This window comes from Apus apus, chromosome 5 (assembly GCF_020740795.1).
Source record: "Apus apus isolate bApuApu2 chromosome 5, bApuApu2.pri.cur, whole genome shotgun sequence".
NCBI lineage: Eukaryota > Metazoa > Chordata > Aves > Apodiformes > Apodidae > Apus > Apus apus.
Genome location: NC_067286.1, coordinates 20548322 through 20567231, shown reverse-complemented (window position 1 = coordinate 20567231; position 18910 = coordinate 20548322). Strand labels below are relative to the sequence as shown.

At 43.3% G+C, this 18910-nt stretch overlaps 1 protein-coding gene across 4 annotated transcripts in view; it reads right to left on the bottom strand.

Moving 5' to 3' along the window:
- Window positions 1-18910, bottom strand: part of LDLRAD3 (low density lipoprotein receptor class A domain containing 3) — a 117346-nt gene that overhangs the window by 27636 nt on the left and 70800 nt on the right. For 3 of the 4 annotated variants that reach the window (XM_051621511.1, XM_051621512.1, XM_051621513.1), the window contains exons 3-4: window positions 13030-13155; window positions 9113-9247 (exon numbers count right to left, since the gene is read on the bottom strand). In XM_051621511.1, the coding sequence (XP_051477471.1) occupies window positions 9113-9247; window positions 13030-13155 (261 nt within the window). The remainder of the gene's footprint in view (window positions 1-9112; window positions 9248-13029; window positions 13156-18910) is intronic. The other variant, XM_051621514.1, reaches the window with a different exon arrangement.

Sequence of the window (18910 nt, the reverse complement as noted above, 5' to 3'; positions counted from 1 at the left end):
TCAACTCTAGAATTTGTTCTGTAGGACAGTCCTATGTCTTCTCCTGCAGAGAGTGAATCATGAGCACCATTTGCCATGGAAAAACTTGTCAGAAGTCTAAAATAATTCTCCTGGACAACTACCACTACAAGGTTTGTGTTTGCTGGCTAATCAGCACTGAGGAGACAAAGGAAAATGATGATCTATGAATAAACAGTTGAACAAATGTAACAAGCTAGTTTTTAATTCCCACAGCTTTTAATCAGTGTAACACATTTCCTAATCTCTTAGCATCCTAAAAATTACTTCCTCTTAAGAACTAGTTGGCAATCACTGCATTTACTGTAGTGCAATAATGCTACTAGAATAAATGAAGCCTTGAAAGGTTCTCTGAAATTTCAGAGGATGTAACTCAGCACCAATGCCTAGACCCCACAGTGACTAGGTGGTGCACTTCAGGGTAGAGATAATATTCAGAAATTATTAATGAGATTTATTTTATTCAAATGACTTTGTAAACATTCATAAAGCTTTCAGAAGTTAGAATTTTGGTTTTCTACATCTGTAAAATAGAGAACAGACATATGATGGGTGTTAATAAAAAATGACCAAGGTAATGTATCATGCCAATAGCAAGAAGCATCAGGTGGCTTTAGCTGCTGCCACCCTCTGTGCTCAGGACACGTGAACAAACACCACCAACGTCCCAACCTTCAGTCACATTAGTGGAAATGCTGTTTCTCTAACAGGTATGAACAGGACTTCTGCACTCAGTGCTTCCCACTCCCCAGGCTGCTACCTCCCTTAACAGCCAATAACTACTTTGACATCTGTACTAAATGTGAATAGACACTAAAAGCAATTTATGGCACTATACCTTCCCCACTCCACCCCCCACCTCGTTTGCTCTCCAGATTTTACTGTTTGCATATACTCAATATTACAAATAAACAGAAAATTCCTTATTCAGCTTCTAATTCCCATTGCATGTTGATGTTTATGAAATTGAAAAATATGCAATTACTTTGTTTTTTATTTACCCTCATAAATATGGACTTTTTAACACAATCCTTCATAGCAAATTAGCACAGAATATCTGGTAATGTGAGATGGGAGCATGAGTTAGTTTGGCAAGCTTAGGGAACAGCCCATAGACTAAAGACTGGCATGCTGTCTCTCACCACTTCACAATTTTCAACAGGCAGAAAAAAATCCACTGTGGAGCCCAGCTTTCCAAGGAAGCTTGATCACATTCCTGGACAAAAGTTTAATGCAAGAGCAGCAAAGAAGGGAAAGCTAGAATTCCACAGCCTCATTCTTCACATATTTACAGGTACTGAAATGCTTTAGTTGAGGATGAATCTCTGCTTAATCTAAAGCCTGGAAAAAAACATTCTTTTTTAGAATCATAGAATTGTTTCGGTTGGAAAAAACCTTTAAGATCATGAAGTTCAACTTTTAAACTAGCTTATTGCCAAGCCACACCACTAAACCATGTCCCTAAGTACCACATCTACATGCATTTTTAATACCTCCAGACTTGGTGACTCACTACTTCCCTCAGCAGCCTGTTTCTGTACTAGTTTCATTTGCTAGTTTTAGACCAGGCATAATGAAATACCTTTCTCTGGAACCCTGTCTGGCAACTTGCTTGGAATTTAAAAATCACTCTGAAGCAATTTACGCTCCACAGTGAATACGGTACACTTGTATGGCAACCTAAGCATCATCTGCAATAAAAAACCCCAACCAACCAACCAAAAAAAACCCACCAAAAACCCTGCAAACAACAAACAAAACCCCAGACAGCACTTGCTTCCACTGAAGAAAGTTAACACTCCTGTTGACCTGACTGGGACCAACATTGGGAAGAAGTGGGCATGACGACATAGTAAGGACTTGTAGACACACTTTTATGTTAATACCACCTCAGTTGTGAGGTATCCCCCCTAAATTTCATTTTCCATGCCCTTATTTCTCCTATAAGATAAAATCATGTCTTTGGTAAGGCATAGTAAAGCTGTAGCTATGCCAACACAGTGAGACCACATAGAGAAAAAAGCAGAATTAATCTAAGCAAGGACTTCCGAAAATAACACACAAACTGCCCAGACCTACTCAAGTCTCGCACACATAGGGTCACCTATGTTTCTGAGGGCAATTCTGCATTTCTGTCTGCTTTCCTTCCTATGAGTCGAGTGCATCGCACCACCACAATTTCTAGAGACAGAAACATCTGGCTGACCTGTATGTAATCAAAGCATTTATTCATGTTGAGCATGTATCAGTAAAACTTTTCAACAAACCTTGGTAACCCTGCTCCAGAGGACTGTCTACATGTAAAACGTGCTGCTTTAGGTCAGTTACAGAATTGATTATGCATTAATTTTCTATGACATCTAAACAGAGACACTTCTATACCTGATCATGCTGGCTTGCTTGCAGCTTTACATTTGAGTAAGAACATGCATACAAGCTCTGATAGAGCATACATGACAAAAATTATTTCCAGACATAACTGAAGTTTTGAAAAGATACAGATTTTAATCATGTGCAAAACTAGTTTCAGCTGCAGACAAGAGTTGCAGCCTGACATGTTAGGAGCCAATCTTCCAACTTTACTGTTCCAGCTGCAGATGGAAAAAACCAAACCAAACCAAACCCACCCTGATCTCTTGACACGTAGGATGCTGGGATCTGTTCCTGCTCACACAGCTCTGAACAGCAAAACTGATCATCTGTTCAATTCCACTGCTGCACAAAACAAACAGCCCAATTCCTAAAGAAAATCCTAAGGAAAACTCTTGTGCTCTCTGCTGAAGCTCCAGGTGACATGGTTGGGGCCTAACATGACAAAAAAGAACTAGCCACACGGCTGCTCACAAACGAGGGTTCTTCACCAATTACGGTCACAGACAAAACAGACTCAACTTGGGGAAAAATAATAATTTAACTTCACACTAATCAAATGCACACAGGACAACACAAAAATTTTTTATACCAACATACATTTTCTATGACAACTACCATTTTCCAACAAAAATCAGGTTGTCCCAGGGCTGAAACTATACTCAAAAATTAAAGTTTTATTTTAAATACAAACCCTATGTGGGAAACGGTTCTTCTTCTTCCCCACATAAGTCTGAACAAAATGCCTTTTAAATCAGCAAAGGCCTCTCCTGATTATACCCAGCTAATGGACCAAAACCAGGCCTGCTGCTCAAGGACAAATGAAAGCAAAACAACAGATGTGATACAAGGCAAGAAGGATAGGCAGCAAGTTATGCATTGCCCCTGCTAGTTACAGCCGTAACTTGGGGGGCTCATGCATGCCAATTGGCTCTGGACAGTGACACTGGCTGGACAGGGGGGTCACGGGGGTGTAAAAAGGTGGCGAGTTCAGCAGGTGGGACCGAGGCCTGCTCGGATGCTTCCTGCATGTGACACCCCCGCCCTGCTGCGCATACTGGTGCTGGGACTCTGCTGGGCCTGCTACCCAGCCTGCCTGCCTGCCCCAGGGATCGAGCCTGAGCCTGAGCCTTAGCGGTGAGTGTGCCAGGATTCTGACTCCTATGTTGCCAGGTTTCTGACCCTTGGGGCACCAGGACCTTCCTGCAGCCGTTGGGGCTGGGCCGGAGCCTCACACACACTCACTCACTCACTCTAACTTTCCTGCCGGGCTCATCTCCCTCCCTCTCCTTTGATCCACAACCCTCTCTCAGAGAGAACACCTTAAGAGCATAGTACTTTTTGCATTACCTCCCTAAAGGACACGTCTCTTTCCTGATATATATCCCTGGTAGCCATTTGCCATTTTTACATTTTCCCTAAACCTCATCCCACAGTTTGTGTTAACCCTTAATAAACTGGTTAATTCATAAACTAAACATTGGTCTCAGTAGAAATTTGTGAGCGTGGTGGGGGTGCATTCTAACTACCACTCTAAAATATGGTCCTGCAGTGGCCATTCCTCTGTGAGAGGCAGCACCATGTTTGAGCCCTCGGTCTTATTCAACAGTCCCTCCAAACTGGGGGGGCGAAGTCACGAAAGCACCCTGACAGCTGATAGTCCCCCTGGCATTGGCTCACAACACCCTATAATTCTTTTCTACAATAAATGTACAACTGTGCCTTTTACTTGGATTCCCTCCATTGACAGCAAAAAGACTAGGGGCTGGCACCTACAGTCCAGCAACAGGAGCCTTCTGCATAATTATATTACTCTGGCACCTATGAAAGTCAACACAATTTGGCAGCCAGGATAAGAGGTGACACGTTGAAACATATGTATATTTCAAACACCTACATGCTGTTAAAAACTTATGGAAAGTGTATTTGAAAGGAATTTATTTTTACTAATGAGCACTCAAGGGGGAATCCAATTAAACTGAAGAACAATTCGGAAAATGGATGTTCTGTATTTTAAACTTTGTCTCTCTCTCATCACCTTTTTCTGGAACTGTTAATTAAGCAGAATCACCACAAAGTGAAGGCAAAAATATCTGGATGTGATTGTTAAGAGGTCATATTTCATTTATGCACAGGTGAGAATAAACCCATGCCGTTTACAGTCTCAATAATGTCCTGGTTTGAGCCAGGAGAGAACCAATATTCTTTCAAGTGATTTTATTTTTCAGTTAAGACTCTTCTAAGTAACTGCACTTGTTCAGTCATCTGTCCCCATACCTTGAATTAGCTGACACATTTAGACAATTAAGAGAATAAATTAAATTCAGTCCTAAAGCTGAACAAATTTCCATGCTAGTTGAAAAATATTACAAAGGAGGAATTCCCTTAACAGTTGAGTGGATGCCTACTGAAGAGCAGAAACCTACCCCTCCTCCCTCTGCTCCCACTCTGAGACAGGCAGGCCCAAGGAGTAAATGAAGGGTAGCTGCTGTGAATAATTAGCACCGTCAGCTAATTCAAGGTATGGGGACAGATCTTAAAGTAATAAGAGAAAAACATGTATGGGTGAGAGGAAATTTCCTGGATTGAGATGCATTAAATATAGAGCAGGAGGAGAAATTTCCAATCACTGCAAGTGTTAAAACTGGAATAATGCCCTAGAAAGGGCAACTCATATGTGCAACTTGTGTGCATAACCCAGCAAGTATATCCCCCATCCAACCTGAAAACTCAGGCACATACTTAAATAAATACACCGCATTCCAGACTAGGGGAAGTGTCTAGACATACTCCTTCAATGCTGGAAACAGGAGATGACCAAAGTATAGCTGGAGCAGAATTAAAGGAAGAGCTCTAAAGTTTACCACAGCTGCTACAAGATATACAAATAACTACAGTCAGGAATTAGAACATAATTATTTGACTTGCTGCTGTCCATTTTTAAACTGACACCTTCCCCATGACAAACCTTTGTAAGATGTGCAACACTTAGATACAAATGTTAAGAGAAAACGAGTGCAGGAATTTTTCCTCAAAATGTTAATCTTCCTCCCATTTTCACAACAAAATCCTGGGGCCTCTGTCTCCCTCCCCTCAAATCCACTCCTACTTATGACTAAAACCAATAATTATAAACCCACAGCTTCAGGCTCATCTCAAATTGCAGCATACTAGCCAAGCTATTATTCAATAAGGATATGTCACCGTTTAACTCAGGTTCAACAACAATGCTCTCAATCTCCTCCCACCCAGGTAGGGAAGGAAAGAGAGAAAAAGAGAGAGACTTTGCTGGATTGAAAACTAAACTGCACAGCTTTAATTAAACACTAATGATATAAGAAAATATATACAATTAGACACAAATATGTTCAGACATGTGCAGAAGCCTCTCGTGTCCCCCCACCCCCAGCAAATTCCCATAGCACTGTCCTTAGTTGCAAACAATCCTGAAAAATTCTGGGCTGTTGCTAGAGAAAGTGGAGAGTGATGAGGGTCAGGAGAGCTCAAGCCTAAGGGTCAACGGTGATGGATGGATGGAGTCCTCCCCAGACGCCAGCCATGGATGGAAGAGAATGGGAAGAAGAAGAAGGAAGGAAGTTGTCTTCTGTGATCTCTGACCTTCCTCTGAGCTTATGTAGATATATGGAATGGAATATCTCTGGCCAATTTTGCTGTCTGTCTAACTCAGCCTCCTGATCTCCCTGCAGTGTCTGAGCCAGCAGAGTGAAGGTGCAACCTTGAAGACCCAGCAGTTAGAAAAACATTCCACTGTTATCAGTCTTAGTTGGAACGATCTGCTGCTACTTAAAAGAAAGCTTACTGAAGGAAAAAAAATAATCCATAAAAGGAAAATTTGCTTCATCCTGGCTCAAACCAGGACAGGATGACACATTTTGAAGTGTTCCAAATCAAAGCTGGTTCAGCATGTTTTTCAGTAGAGGGTCATATTCCTGTTTTCCTAGCCTGTAGAGTGACCCTTTTTAATTGAAAGAATTTTTTATGCACGGAGGAGAACCTGACACAAACCGAACAGATGCTAGTGGAGCTTTCCAGTACTGACAGCAGGATAAAGGAGGCCTTCGAAGTTCATGGAGGAGTAGAAAGAGATGTTAATTTAACAAGCTTGTCAGTAAGAGCAGAATGAGAGCAAAGCACCAATGAATAATTCACACTTCTATTCCACATGTTATCACAGCATCTCAAAACAGTTTGCAAGCTTTGGTTAAGTCTTATGACATCCCCCTGAAACAGACAGGCATGGATTAAAGCTCTACTCCTACCAGCCACTATGTCACTGTATTGCACTCTGCTTTCACATACTGCATTTAGCCAATCTATGCTCCTCTTCCTCATCTGTTAAATGTCAATAATGACAAAGTGGTTGAGAAGCCTAGTGATTTCTAAAAAAGCCTATTTTAAAACAGGAAAATAGCACACAACAGCAATCTTGTACATCAGACTACACTCAATTACATAAACTAAAGCTACCACATTCAACACCATAATGTTGCTAGTGGGAAGAAAACCATCTATCTTGATTTTATAATACCCTACAGATTTGCTTTCCTCTGTCCCTAAGTACCCAGAGCTCTTGAGTTCTAGTTAATGACTGGGATTTTTGGGTACTGTGTTAACACAAACCTCATAACAATTACAGTGATTAGATCTGCTGTAGAAAGAACTGAGAAATGAAAGACTGTCCACTGTAGCCTGTAATTCTCAATTAACACAAAGTAGCTGGTGTGTTTGGAACCCAGGAAAGACATACCCAGAGCTGCCAAACTCCAGAGGGAATCATCATTCAGATGGGAAGCTGAGCACATTATACTGTTTAGTCCTTGTTTTCAAAAACAGGTATGTGAGCACCACCCACATACAGGTGATGAAATGGCAATTCAAGGAGGCTCTGGGCTACCAAAGGGCAAAGGCAATCACATACGCTCCCCATAACCAGCTTTTCAGTTTGGGAACTCCTCATTCCCAACCTTGTATTGGACTTTTTTTTTTTTAATTAAAAAAAAGCCCCCACACTTTTTCCTGTCTGGTCCTTGTTCCTCGTCTGGGGCTCCTTCATGCACAGAATCAGAATTATTTTGCTTAGCCCTCTTATTAATCTGGCTTTTCCAGAAGGACCAAGGATAAAGACAAAAATAACGCCTCAATGAAATACAGCTCTTTTCGTCTCCTGAGCTTGACAGTTACTTCCAAAAATAGACTGTCATGACAACAAACAACCTGGATGCAATTCAGACAATTAATCTGCACAGGAAGCAGCCATCCCAACATCCCAACCTTGGAAAAGAACACTGGAACTTTGAGCTTCAGAAGCAAAAAAAAAACCAACCCCAAAACCAAACAAGAAACCTTACCACCCACACTAATGTTACTAGGCTGCTATAGCCCTGTTGAGAAAAACAGTTCAGCTCTCAGCACAGGCAGCAGCAATACACACACACTAGTCTCTTACTAGCCCTTTCCTTCCCCACCCTCCACCCTGAGACAGAGGGTAGAGGCAGGCCAGATCCTCCCCTACAAGGCTCTGATTTGAGCAGAGAGATGTTCCCAGGCTTCAATGTAGCCCAGCAAGCAGGGTAGCTACCAGGATGACCCTTTCAGCCCTTACCTATAGAGCCAAAGGAAAGAGCTGATAATAAGGCAGAGAAATGGCACAAAAGAGGTTGTCACATACTGTTGCTATAAACCCTTTTATGGGTTTTGTTGGCACTGCTGTTTTATGTTTTCCCCTATCCCCTTTCAGGAATATTTATCACCATGTTAAGCTCTGAATTACTTTATCTTCCACAAAGGACTATAACACCAGTGCGTTAGTAATTCTCCTTCAATCTCCCCAATATTTGCTTCCTTCATACCATGCTTTATCTCTCTTCAGGTGTCCTGCTTTCCATAGGCCCAAGCACATGACATCTCCTCTGCAAAGGTACAACATCTCCCAATTTTTGTCTACTCAGATCACACAGTAGTAACTCAGATACGAAAACGTTTAACAGCTGATGCCCAATACACATAATTTGTTAACCTCAAGTAATTCATAGATATGTCACATTTTATAAAATACCATAGTATTAAGTTACAGAACACAAAGTTGAAGAGCATTAGATGTAGACTTAGAGCATAAGTTAAAAAGAAAAAAAATCAGAGACTGTGTTTTTAGATTCTCACATGACTCAATACACAAAAATTTTCAAACAAAAATTTTGTTTCCCGTCCTCAGCCTCTCCTCTAAATACAGAAACAAGGAAGGACAGGAATAAATTCTTTCACTGTAGACTTGCCCTGCAGTGAAACATGCCTTTCAGAAAGTAACTGACCAATGAGGATCTAAAGCTTTAAGCTTACACAGATTTACTCATCTGGTAAACAGAGAAATATTGAACTTCCTTCAAACTTCAAAGTTCTTCAAACTGAAGTTTTATTATTCATCCCTGTGGGTCCAATACATCTCTCATAGGAGTCACTAAGTTTCAGTGAGCACTGGATCACAGATAATAAGCACTTCCTGCAAGAGTGCATTTTTACTAATCTGAAGAGGGTATCAGTCTTGTAAGCATGCACATACTCCATGTTTCACATTATTTGCAGAATTAGGAAACCACAGCTCTAGCCAACAGAGTAAGCCAACAGAATCATATTTTCTACTGACCCTGTTCTGCATTAATTTGAGTTGGTATAATACTGTAGAATAGAATAAAAACCCTGTGCCTACCTTGAGGGCTTTCACAGCTTTCTTCATCACTGTTGTCTTGACAGTTATTTTGACTGTCACACACAAAGCTTTTATCAATGCAAAGACCATTTTTACAGTGGAATCGGGCAGTAGAACAAAGCAAGGGATTTGCTGCTGCAAAAGACAAAGTGAGATCTTTCATTAGAAATTTTTTAACACAGGCAGTGAAATAGCTGTTAAGCAATCAACAACAGGTCAGAATGCAACAGTTGGTCAATCCGCTGAATATGTGGGACTAACTTGGCAATCAAACTGTGGGAAACTGTTCTTTTCTTCCCCACATAAGTTTAAACAAAATGCCTTTTAAGCCAGCGAAGGCCTCTCCTGATTATTCCCAGCTAACGAACTAAAACAGACTTGCTTCTCAAGGACAACTGAACCCAAAACAACAGATGTGGTAATGGATAGAAAGGATGAGCAACAAGCCATCCTGTGCCCCTGGTAGTCACCACCCTAACTTGGGGCTCATGGATGCTCATTGACTCTGGGCAGTGACACTGACTGGACAGGTGGGTCAGGGGGTATCAAGGGTGGCGAGTGCAGCAGGTGGGCCCTTCCCTCCTCTCTGAGGCTTGTTCGGACGCTTTCTGTGTGGGACACCCCCCTGCTGTGGACACTGGTGCTGGGACCCTGCCTGCCTGCCCCAGGTCCAGCCTGAGCCTCAGCGCCGAGCGTGCCGGGGTCCCGAGCCCTGGGGTCGGGGCTGGAGCCCCCTCCCCGTGTTGCTGCCGCTTGAGGGGAAACCAGCGGCCGCTGCACCCGCTGCCGAGAGGCTGCCCCTCCGACACCACGGACCTGCCGCCCTGCCTTCCGAGACGGGGCCACCGACCAACGCTGGACAAGCCGCCGGAGGGTAACATCACCACACACACACACACACACTCCTTTCCTCATACTCGCACACACAGTGCGACCTCTTAAGGAGGACTGACGTCAGGTTTCCTTCCCTCCTCCCTTTGGTCCTTAATCCTCTCCCTTAAAAGCACAGGACCTTTTGCATTACCTCCCTAAAGGACACTTTCTCACTACATACATCTTTATATCCCTGGTAGCCATTCACATTTGCATTTTCCCTAAATAACATCCCTCAGTTTGTGTTAACCCTTAATAAACCAGTTAGTTTGTGGAGTAAACCTTGGCTTTAGAGGCAATTTCTGAGCGTGGTGGGGTGGGGGTGCTTTCTAACTACCGCCCTGAAATATGGTCCCGCAGTGGCTGTTCCTCCGTGAGAGGCAGCGCCACGTGTGATCCTCAGTCTTATTCACAAACCCCTCCACATTGGGAGGGGGAGTCGCAAAAGTATCCTGACAGCCGGTAGCCCCCCGGTACAGGCTTGCGACACAAACCAACCTTGTCTCTCTAAACAGCAAGATTTATTAGAAATTGCAAAGGTTTAGTCCACCCACAGTTCCGACAAGCCTTCTGTTCACTTTCAGGAGAGCCCCATAATGATCACTGCTCGGTGCTCTGCATTTGTGCACACTGAAGACAAACGGAGAGTAGCACTGCCTACCATAGACACGACATGTTGCTTTCCATTGCAACAAACTCAATTTTGCTTAAGTTTTGTATTTTAAGCCAACAACCCTGTTGAGAACTCCTAGGGCAATGGTTTATTTACCTCTGCTTCTGTCTTTCCACCCTTCCCATTCTTCTCACTATTTTGAATTGATACAGGGACAATGTTGACCCTTCACAACTTCCAAGTGTTTGAACTGCAACTCCTTTTTAAGAGTAATATGCACGGTAGAGTAGCACCCAGAAAACCCTTTCACATAGGCAGTGTTGCATACAGAGCAAAACCAGAATAATACTTCAGCAGACCCATTTAGGTAGAGCAGTCTCCTCACACATGCCAAAGCCAGCAGTAAATATGCTGTAAGATGCTATACCTACTTTCATTTAAAGCTTCAAGAAGTGCAGTTTCTACCACTTCTCCTAACAGATTATATCACAGCTTCAATGCCGCTCACTATCAAGGTTTCATTGATATTCATCTTAGCTTTCACTTGTCTAATTTCAGCCCTCTCCTCTTAACTATAGCCATCGTACAAATTGCAGTCCCTCCTTGAACGGCACCCTTCATTTACAGCATATGTAGCTTTATCCTCCAACACAGTCATCACTTAAGTGATATATGCATAATTTAGCAGTTTTTAATATCTTCTCATAAATGAATTTATCTGTCCCTTAATAATTTTTGGCACTCTTCTCTGAATTCCTGCCAGATTTTGGGAATGAGGTGACTGAAACGGAATGCAACTTTCCCACTGAAAACTTTTAAAAAGCTGTTTAGATGCCCTGTCTGCTTCAAAGTGCTTCTCTGCCACAATAACAAAGGGGATTACAGTTCCCAGACACTAACTGGCTTCCTACTTTTTATTTTTTAAAGTAAAAGCTGCCTTTAAAGAGTCTTTAAAAAAATCCAAAACATAAAACTTCAAACTCTGCCACGCAGATAACCTGCAGTATATATAAAAACCACTTCCAATATTCCTGCAGCTCTTGAAAAAGCATATTCATCACAAACGTGTTAAATCCCCCTTGGTCTGAAACTGTTGCACACTTGCTTTCCAGGTGACTTCAGGGCCTAGGGTGTTGTTCCTCTACATAAGCAAAGCAGTTACCAGATGCTTGGGATATGCTAGAAAATATCAGGTGTGTGCTTAAATGTCATAGAGAAATAGGGAGATCAGCATCACCTCATCATCAGCTGTAAAGTCTTATTGGAGCTACACGCTATGAGCTCATTGGAAATTATGTCATTCATAATGAACTCCATGAGCTGGTACATTTTCAGTTGAGACCTGCCACTTGTCAATCCACCACCTCAAGGATACTCTAAGCACCTCTGTCAAAACTTCATTTCCTTAGCCTTCAATCTTCCCTCTCTAGCTTCACTTGTTCCACAGAGGTGGTATCTCCCTGCCACAGTGCTCTCAGGACTCAACTAGACTCTCTAGGTCAACAACAGATGTCGCCTTAAGAGATAGCCATGCAGCTGGAAAAAAGAATCAAACAAGACAGGCAAGACCTCCAAGAAAAGGCAGTGATAGATCACTGTAAAGAAGGCCCCTTTTTTATCTTTGAAAGCTGGTAGCTGTTGTCCTCCTCCTGTCATTAAAAGCAAAAACTCAGCATGCTCCAACAACAGAATGAGCAAGTTTTTGCTGCAACTTCTGCCTACAGACGCATGCTTTTACCTGATCCTAATAACAGCAATAGAGCTGCTGGATGAAATATAACATTTCCTCACTGCTATGATATATCCTTGCTAGACTTAAAGATAAGAGATGGATCTAAGCAGCCACATGCTGGGGGTTTAGCCCAAGTCAAGCAGTACTTCTGATAATCTCTCTGCTGCTGAAGAACAGCTCAAGCTAGTGCATTGGCACAGATGTCTGATGTTGAGAACCTCCTTTGTCTTCCAAGAACCTGTTTCACTAAATAACCCTTTATTTGCTGCCCTGTTGTTTGAGAACATATATAAACAGAAAGCCCAAATGCTCTGATGAACAAGTAAGTCATATTCCAAATGACATGAAACAGGCAAATAAAAATTCAACTGTTTTAATGCATATTTAACATTTGCCCAATTTGAGTTACACTTGAGTACAGAGAACCTGTTCAAAGCAAACATGCAGCTTAAATCTTATTTCCAAAATACAAAGGGGCTTGAAGTATCATAAGGGCTCAAGTGCACCTTAAAAAAAAAAAAAAGAAGAAAAAAAAAGACTTATTTACAAATTGAAAGGTACAAGGATCATCTGGGTCATAAATGTCAGGGAGAATATCTGACTCAGAAGCAAAAGGCTAACAAATATTTCCTTTCAAAGTAGTAATAATTAGTTGAAGGAAAAATAAGCATCCTCACTCACAAGCAGGCTTGCACTTACTGCAGTTTTCCTCATCGCTGCCATCAGGACAGTCCTCAAAGCCGTTGCACCGGAAGCGGCCAATGATGCAGTGGATCCCACTAGCACAGGGGAAGAATGTGGCACCGCATTTGGATTTGGCTTTCGCTGCAAGAAGACAGACAGAAGCAGGCAAAGATAAGGAAAACAATTGACAAAGGTTAGAAATACTTCTATAGCACTACAGGTTAGGATACTCCAGGCGGCACTGGTGGCACCAATCTTAGATGCCTTCCAAGCTCCCTATGGTCTGCTTTCAACTGCTTTAATTTTTTTTGGTAAGACTTCATTTGCTTGGCCTGAATTTTTCCACTTTGAATGACTTCCACAATGACTGAAACATTCAAACTTAAAACAAGTTAAGTAACCTCTCAAAACAATTTTAAATTGCTCAATACTTTGGAGCACAAGTTTGTAAATTTGGCAAGCAGGCACTCCTAACTGTCCCATAAAGACCCACATGAATTTGATCAATTTAGAAGGAAAAAATACTTAAATAGAGGGACATACTTCAGAGAAAAAAAGAGCAACTATCTCCTTTTTGTGTGGAAGTCTATTGTAAATGTCACTGCCCCAGGCCTAAGACCAGGAGACAGACAATTAATCAGATCCTCAAGAGGCAGACAACAACCCTTGGAGACAAACTCTAGCCTCCCCCAACCTGTATGTGTCACCGTTTGACTCAGGTCCTAAAACAATGCTCTTGATCCCCTCCCCCTCCCACCCAGGTAGGGAAGGAAAGAGAGAAAAAGAGAGAGACTTTGCTGGATTGAAAACTAAACTGCACAGCTTTAATTAAACACTAATGATATAAGAAAATATATATACAATTAGATACAGATATGTGCAGGTATGTGGAAAAGCCTCTCGCCTCCCCCCACCCCCAGCAACTCCCACAGCACTCCCCTGAGCTGGAACAGTCCCGAGAAATTCTGGAGCTGCTGCTGGAGAAAGCGGAGAGTGATGAGGGTCAGGAGAGCTCGAGCCTAAGGGTCAACGGTGATGGATGGACAGAGTCCTCCCTGGATGCCAGCCATGGATGGAAGAGAAAGGGAAGAAGAAGAAGGAAGGAAGTTGTCTTCTGTGATCTCTGACCTTCCTCTGAGCCTACATAGATACATGGAATGGAATATCTCTGGCCAATTTTGCTGTCTGTCTAACTCAGCCTCCTACGGGGGGGTCATAGATCTCCCCGTAGTGTCTGAGCCAGCAGAGTGAAGGTGCAACCTTGAAGACCCAGCAGTTAGAAAAACATTCCTCTCTTACTAGCTTTAGTAAGAACAGAGTGCTGATAGTTAAAAGAAAGCTCACTGAAGGAAAAAAAAAATCAGCAAAAGGAAAAGTGGTTTAATCCTGGCTCAAACCAGGACAGTATGTTACGCTGAGTCCACCAACACTAAACAGCACCAGAAGTCTAGATTTTGTACACCACCAAGCTTCTCTTGCTTGCTCAGGAGTCTGTGAAGAGCCCCAGGTAGACAGAGACAATGAACATGGCAGAAAGTTCAGAGAATTTGTGGTCTGGAGACAAACTTAGGCAAAAACAGGTGTACTAAGAATAAAGAAACAAAGGGAGAAGGAAAGGAGGAATACAGACATATTAAGTGAGTTAGAGGCTTTGTGACAGTAAGAAACATAAGAGACCTTCATTAAGGTATTCTTCAGGCTGCTAAAAAAAGAAAATGCTATAATTAACATTGCCTTTACTCAGCATGACTTACAAATTTGGGTTCAGAAAGAACATGAGTTGTAAGAATTGCACCTCTTGCTGTACTTCACTCCATCATCCTTTATACAGCTTCTACCACAACACTCAAGGCAAGACCAGTTAAGTTTTGTGGTATCACCAGCCTAGCAGAAAGCAACTCCCAAAGTAAAAAAAACCCAACAATTTAACAAGACATGTGATTATATTTTTTGCCTTTTCAAATTAGCACATGGCACAATGGACCACACCACAGGATGCTAAACTCTTCATAAAGTCCACTTTAAAGCAAAGCCAGTCATTGTGGGAAGAGCATGTTGGTAACTGCAGGAAGGTGTGTACAGTGCATTGCGAACACACAGTAAAACCATACACAGTCCATTGATGGGAAAACACCAGAAAGGAAGGCAGCTCCATAATTTGTGGGCTTTTTGAGTAAATGTTTCCTACTCTTAGACCAAATCTGTAAGATACGTTTATAACTCCCAGGTTTTGAGACGTGACAGATCTGAAGATAACAGCAAGAGGTAGTCTTTTAATTTAGCCATATGGCACTTCAATACACTAATCCGCACAGTTTTATAAGGCCAGGACCAGGTCAGGGACAACCAGAGTACAGACAAAAAAGAAGTATACCCAATAGGGACAAACTTCTTCAGCATTTATTGGGAAGGAATCCTCTCTTCCATAGTTAAGTAAGTAAGCTGTAGCAAAGCCTTCTTCATCACTCAGTAGAGCGCATATAAACTGTAGAGTGTACATAAACCACAACTACAGTAACTCATAGAATCACAGAATCCTAGGGGTTGGAAGGAACCTCGAAAGATCATCTAGTCCAACCCCACTGCCAGAGCAGGGTCACCTACAGTACATCACACAGGAAGGCGTCCAGGCGGGTTTTGAATGTCTCCAGTGAAGAAGACTCCACAACCTCTCTGGGCAGCCTGTTCCAGTGCTCTGTCACCCTCACAGTAAAAACATTTTTTCTGATATTCACCTTAAACCTCCTATGCTCCAATTTGTATCCATTACTCCTTGTCCTATCACTGGTCATCACTGAAAAAAGCTTAACTCCATCTTCTTGACACTCACCCTTTACGTATTTGTAAATATTGATGAGGTCACCCCTCAGTCCCCTCTTCTCTAAGCTAAAGAGACCCAGCTCCCTCAGCCTTTCCTCATAAGGGAGATGTTCCACTCCCTTAATCATCTTTGTGGCTCTGCGCTGGACTCTTTCAAGCAGTTCCCTGTCCTTCCTGAACTGAGGGGCCCAGAACTGGACACAATACTCCAGATGCGGCCTCACCAAGGCAGAATAGAGGGGGAGGAGAACCTCTCTTGACCGACTAACCACACCCTTTCTAATGAACCCCAGGATGCCATGGGCCTTCTTGGCCACAAGGGCACATTGCTGGCTCATGGTCATCCTCCTGTCCACCAGGACCCCCAGGTCCCTTTCTCCTACACTGCTCTCCAGCAGGTCAGCCCCCAACCTGTACTGGTACATGGCGTTTTTCTTCCCCAAATGCAAAACTCTACACTTGCCCTTGTTGAACTTCATCACGTTTTTCCCCGCCCAAGTCTCCAGCCTGTCCAGGTCTCACTGAATGGCAGCACAGCCTTCTGGTGTGTCAGCCACTCCTCCTAGCTTGGTGTCATCAGCAAACTTGCTGAGGGTACATTCTGTACCCTCATCCAGGTCGTTGATGAAGATGTTGAACAATACTGGTCCCAGTACCGACCCCTGAGGGACTCCACTAGTCACAGACCTCCAACTAGATTCTGCCCCATTGACTACAACTCTCTGACTTCTTCCTTTCAACCAGTTCTTGATCCACCTCACTACCTGATCATCAAACCCATACTTGATCAACTTATCTACAAGGATGCTCTGGGAGACGGTGTCAAATGCCTTACTGAAATCAAGATAGACCACATCTACTGCTCTACCATCATCTATCCACCTAGTAATTTCCTCATAGAAGGCTATGAGGTTAGTCAAACATGACTTCCCCTTGGTAAAACCATGTTGACTGCTCTTGATGACCCCCATGTCCTTGATATGCCTAGAGATAGTGCCAAGGACAAGTTGTTCCATCACCTTTCCAGGGATGGAGGTGAGGCTGACCCATCTATAGTTACCCGGGTCCTCCTTCTTGCCCTTCTTGTAGACTGGAGTGACATTTGCTATCCTCCAGTCCTCAGGCACCTCTCCTGTTACCCATGACTTACCAAAGATGATGGAGAGTGGACTAGCAATGACCTCCGCCAGCTCCCTCAGCACCCTTGGATGCATTTCATCCGGACCCATCAATTTATGGATGTCCAGACTACTCAAATGATCCCTAACCCAATCCTCATCTACCTTAGCAAACTCCTTTATCTTGACTTCTACTGGGGCTATATGAAACTGGGGCTCATGGGGAAAGCCTGCAGGAGTAAAGACAGAGGCAAAGAAGGCATTCAGCACCTCTGCCTTCTTTATATCCTCTGTCACCAGGGCACCCGCCTCATTCAACAGCGGGCCTATATTGCCTCTGGTATTAGTTTTGTTGGCTACGTATTTGAAAAAGCCCTTTCTATTATCCTTAACCTGACTTGCAAGGTTAAGTTCCAAGGAGGCCTTAGCTTTCCTAGTTGCCTCCCTACATTCTCTGACAACATTCCTATATTCCTCCCAAGTGACCAGCCCCTCCTTCCATGATCTATAGATTTTCCTTTTCCACTTGAGTTTGCCCAGCAGTTTCTTCTTTAACTACACTGGTCTCCTAGCTCCCTTACTAGATTTTCTACCCATTGGGACACACTGATCCTGTGCTTGCAAGAAGTGGTCCTTGAATGTTGACCAGCTATCTTGAGCCCCTTTACCTTCTAGCACCCTGTCCCATGGGACTTCCCTTAACAATTGATTGAAGAGGCCAAAGTTTGCTCTGTGGAAGTCCAGGGTTCTGGTCCTGCTGGGTATTCTGTTCCTCCCACACAGGATCCTGAACTCCACCATCTCGTGGTCACTGCAGCCAAGGCTGCCATTGACCACCACTGCTTCAACAGGGCCCTCCTTGTTGGTGAGCACAAGATCCAGCAGTGCTCCTCTTCTAGTCGGCTTATCCACCATTTGCATTAAGAAGTTGTCATCAATGCACTGGAGGAACCTCCTAGACTGTGAAAGGCTGGCTGTGTAAGTCTTCCAGCAGATATCAGGGTAGTTAAAATCTCCCATGAGGACCAAGGACTGTAATTGTGAGGCTGCTTTCAGCTGCCTGTAGAAAGCCTCATCAACTTCCTCATCTTGATCAGGAGGTCTGTAGTAGACCCCCACAACTGTATCACCCATACCACCCTGCCCTTTAATTCTTACCCACAGACTTTCAACTTGCCCCTCATCAGCCCCTGCACAAAACTCAATACATTCTAGTTGCTCTCTCACATAAAGAGCAACTCCACCACCTCGCTTCACCGACCGATTTTTCCTAAAAAGCACATAGCCATCCATGGCCACATTCCAGTCGTGTGAGCTGTCCCACCATGTCTCTGTTATTGCTACCAGATCATAACCCTTAGACCGCACACAGACCTCTGACTCTTCCTGTTTATTCCCCATGCTGCGTGCATTGGTGTACAGGCATTTCAGGAAGCAAGCAGAGCACACTGGTGGGACCAAATCCTCCTTAGACCACCTTCCTTCAGGCCCTGGTATGTTCCTCTTGGGCTTGTCCCTAACAGACCCAGTTTTCTCCCCTTCCCCCTTCACATCTAGTTTAAAGCTCTCTCAATGAGCCCTGCTAAGTCCTGCCCCAAAAGCCTTTTCCCCCTCTGGGATAGGTGCATCCCACCTGCCACCATCAGGCCAGGTGTCTCATAGAGCAGCCCATGATCAAAAAAACCAAAGCCCTGCCTTTGGCACCAGTCTCATAGCCATTCATTGATCAGTAAACTCTTCCTGTTTACCTCTCCACCCATTCTTACAGGAGGTATGGAGGCAAACACTACTTGTGCTCCAGACCCCCTAACTAGCCGTCCCAGAGCCCTGAAGTCTCTCTTCATTGCCCTTACATTTCTTGTAATAATTTCATCACTGCCAACCTGAAAAATCAGCAGTGGGTAGTAATCAGAGGAATTTACATGATTAGGGAGTTTCCTTTTAACATCTCTAATGCG